This window comes from Egretta garzetta, unplaced genomic scaffold, assembly GCF_000687185.1.
Source record: "Egretta garzetta isolate BGI_Z169 unplaced genomic scaffold, ASM68718v1 scaffold368, whole genome shotgun sequence".
NCBI classification, from domain to species: domain Eukaryota; kingdom Metazoa; phylum Chordata; class Aves; order Pelecaniformes; family Ardeidae; genus Egretta; species Egretta garzetta.
In genome coordinates this window covers 395,605-395,987 of record NW_009260684.1, presented here as the reverse complement: position 1 = coordinate 395,987, position 383 = coordinate 395,605, and the positions used below count along the sequence as shown (strand labels likewise).

At 65.3% G+C, this 383-nt stretch overlaps 1 protein-coding gene across 1 annotated transcript in view; it reads right to left on the bottom strand.

Moving 5' to 3' along the window:
* The window catches only part of LOC104132559 (discoidin, CUB and LCCL domain-containing protein 1-like), an 11,964-nt gene that overhangs the window by 2,885 nt on the left and 8,696 nt on the right, over positions 1 to 383 (bottom strand). Inside the window, 1 exon segment of the mRNA XM_035901303.1 lies at positions 9 to 64. Within this exon segment, the coding sequence (XP_035757196.1) occupies positions 9 to 64 (56 nt within the window).

The following is a 383-nucleotide window of genomic DNA, read 5'->3' as shown; positions in this document are numbered from 1 at the left end:
GAGGAGACCCGGTAGGACGTCACGTAGTAGTCATACTGCTCAGAGGAGCCCTTGGTGATGATGCCTGTCGGTGCAGGAGCGGGCCCGGGGGGGGGCCCTGCTGTCAGTCAGGGGGTGCAGGGCCGGGGAAGGACTTGGGGGGGGCTGCCCTGTGTCCCATTCACACCGGGATGTGCCCCATTGCAGGGAGCAGAGCTTTCCCAGCCAGAATAACCCCCATCTCTGGGATTCTGCAGTCCCTGCTGGGAGGGGACCAGAGGGGCAGGACGTGGCACCCCAATACGGAGCCCCCCCAGGGTTTCCTCCACCCCCGGGAGGGGATTTGGGTGACAGAATCAAGTGCTGGACCCCCCACTTTGCCCCCAGGAGCCGATAACCTCCGG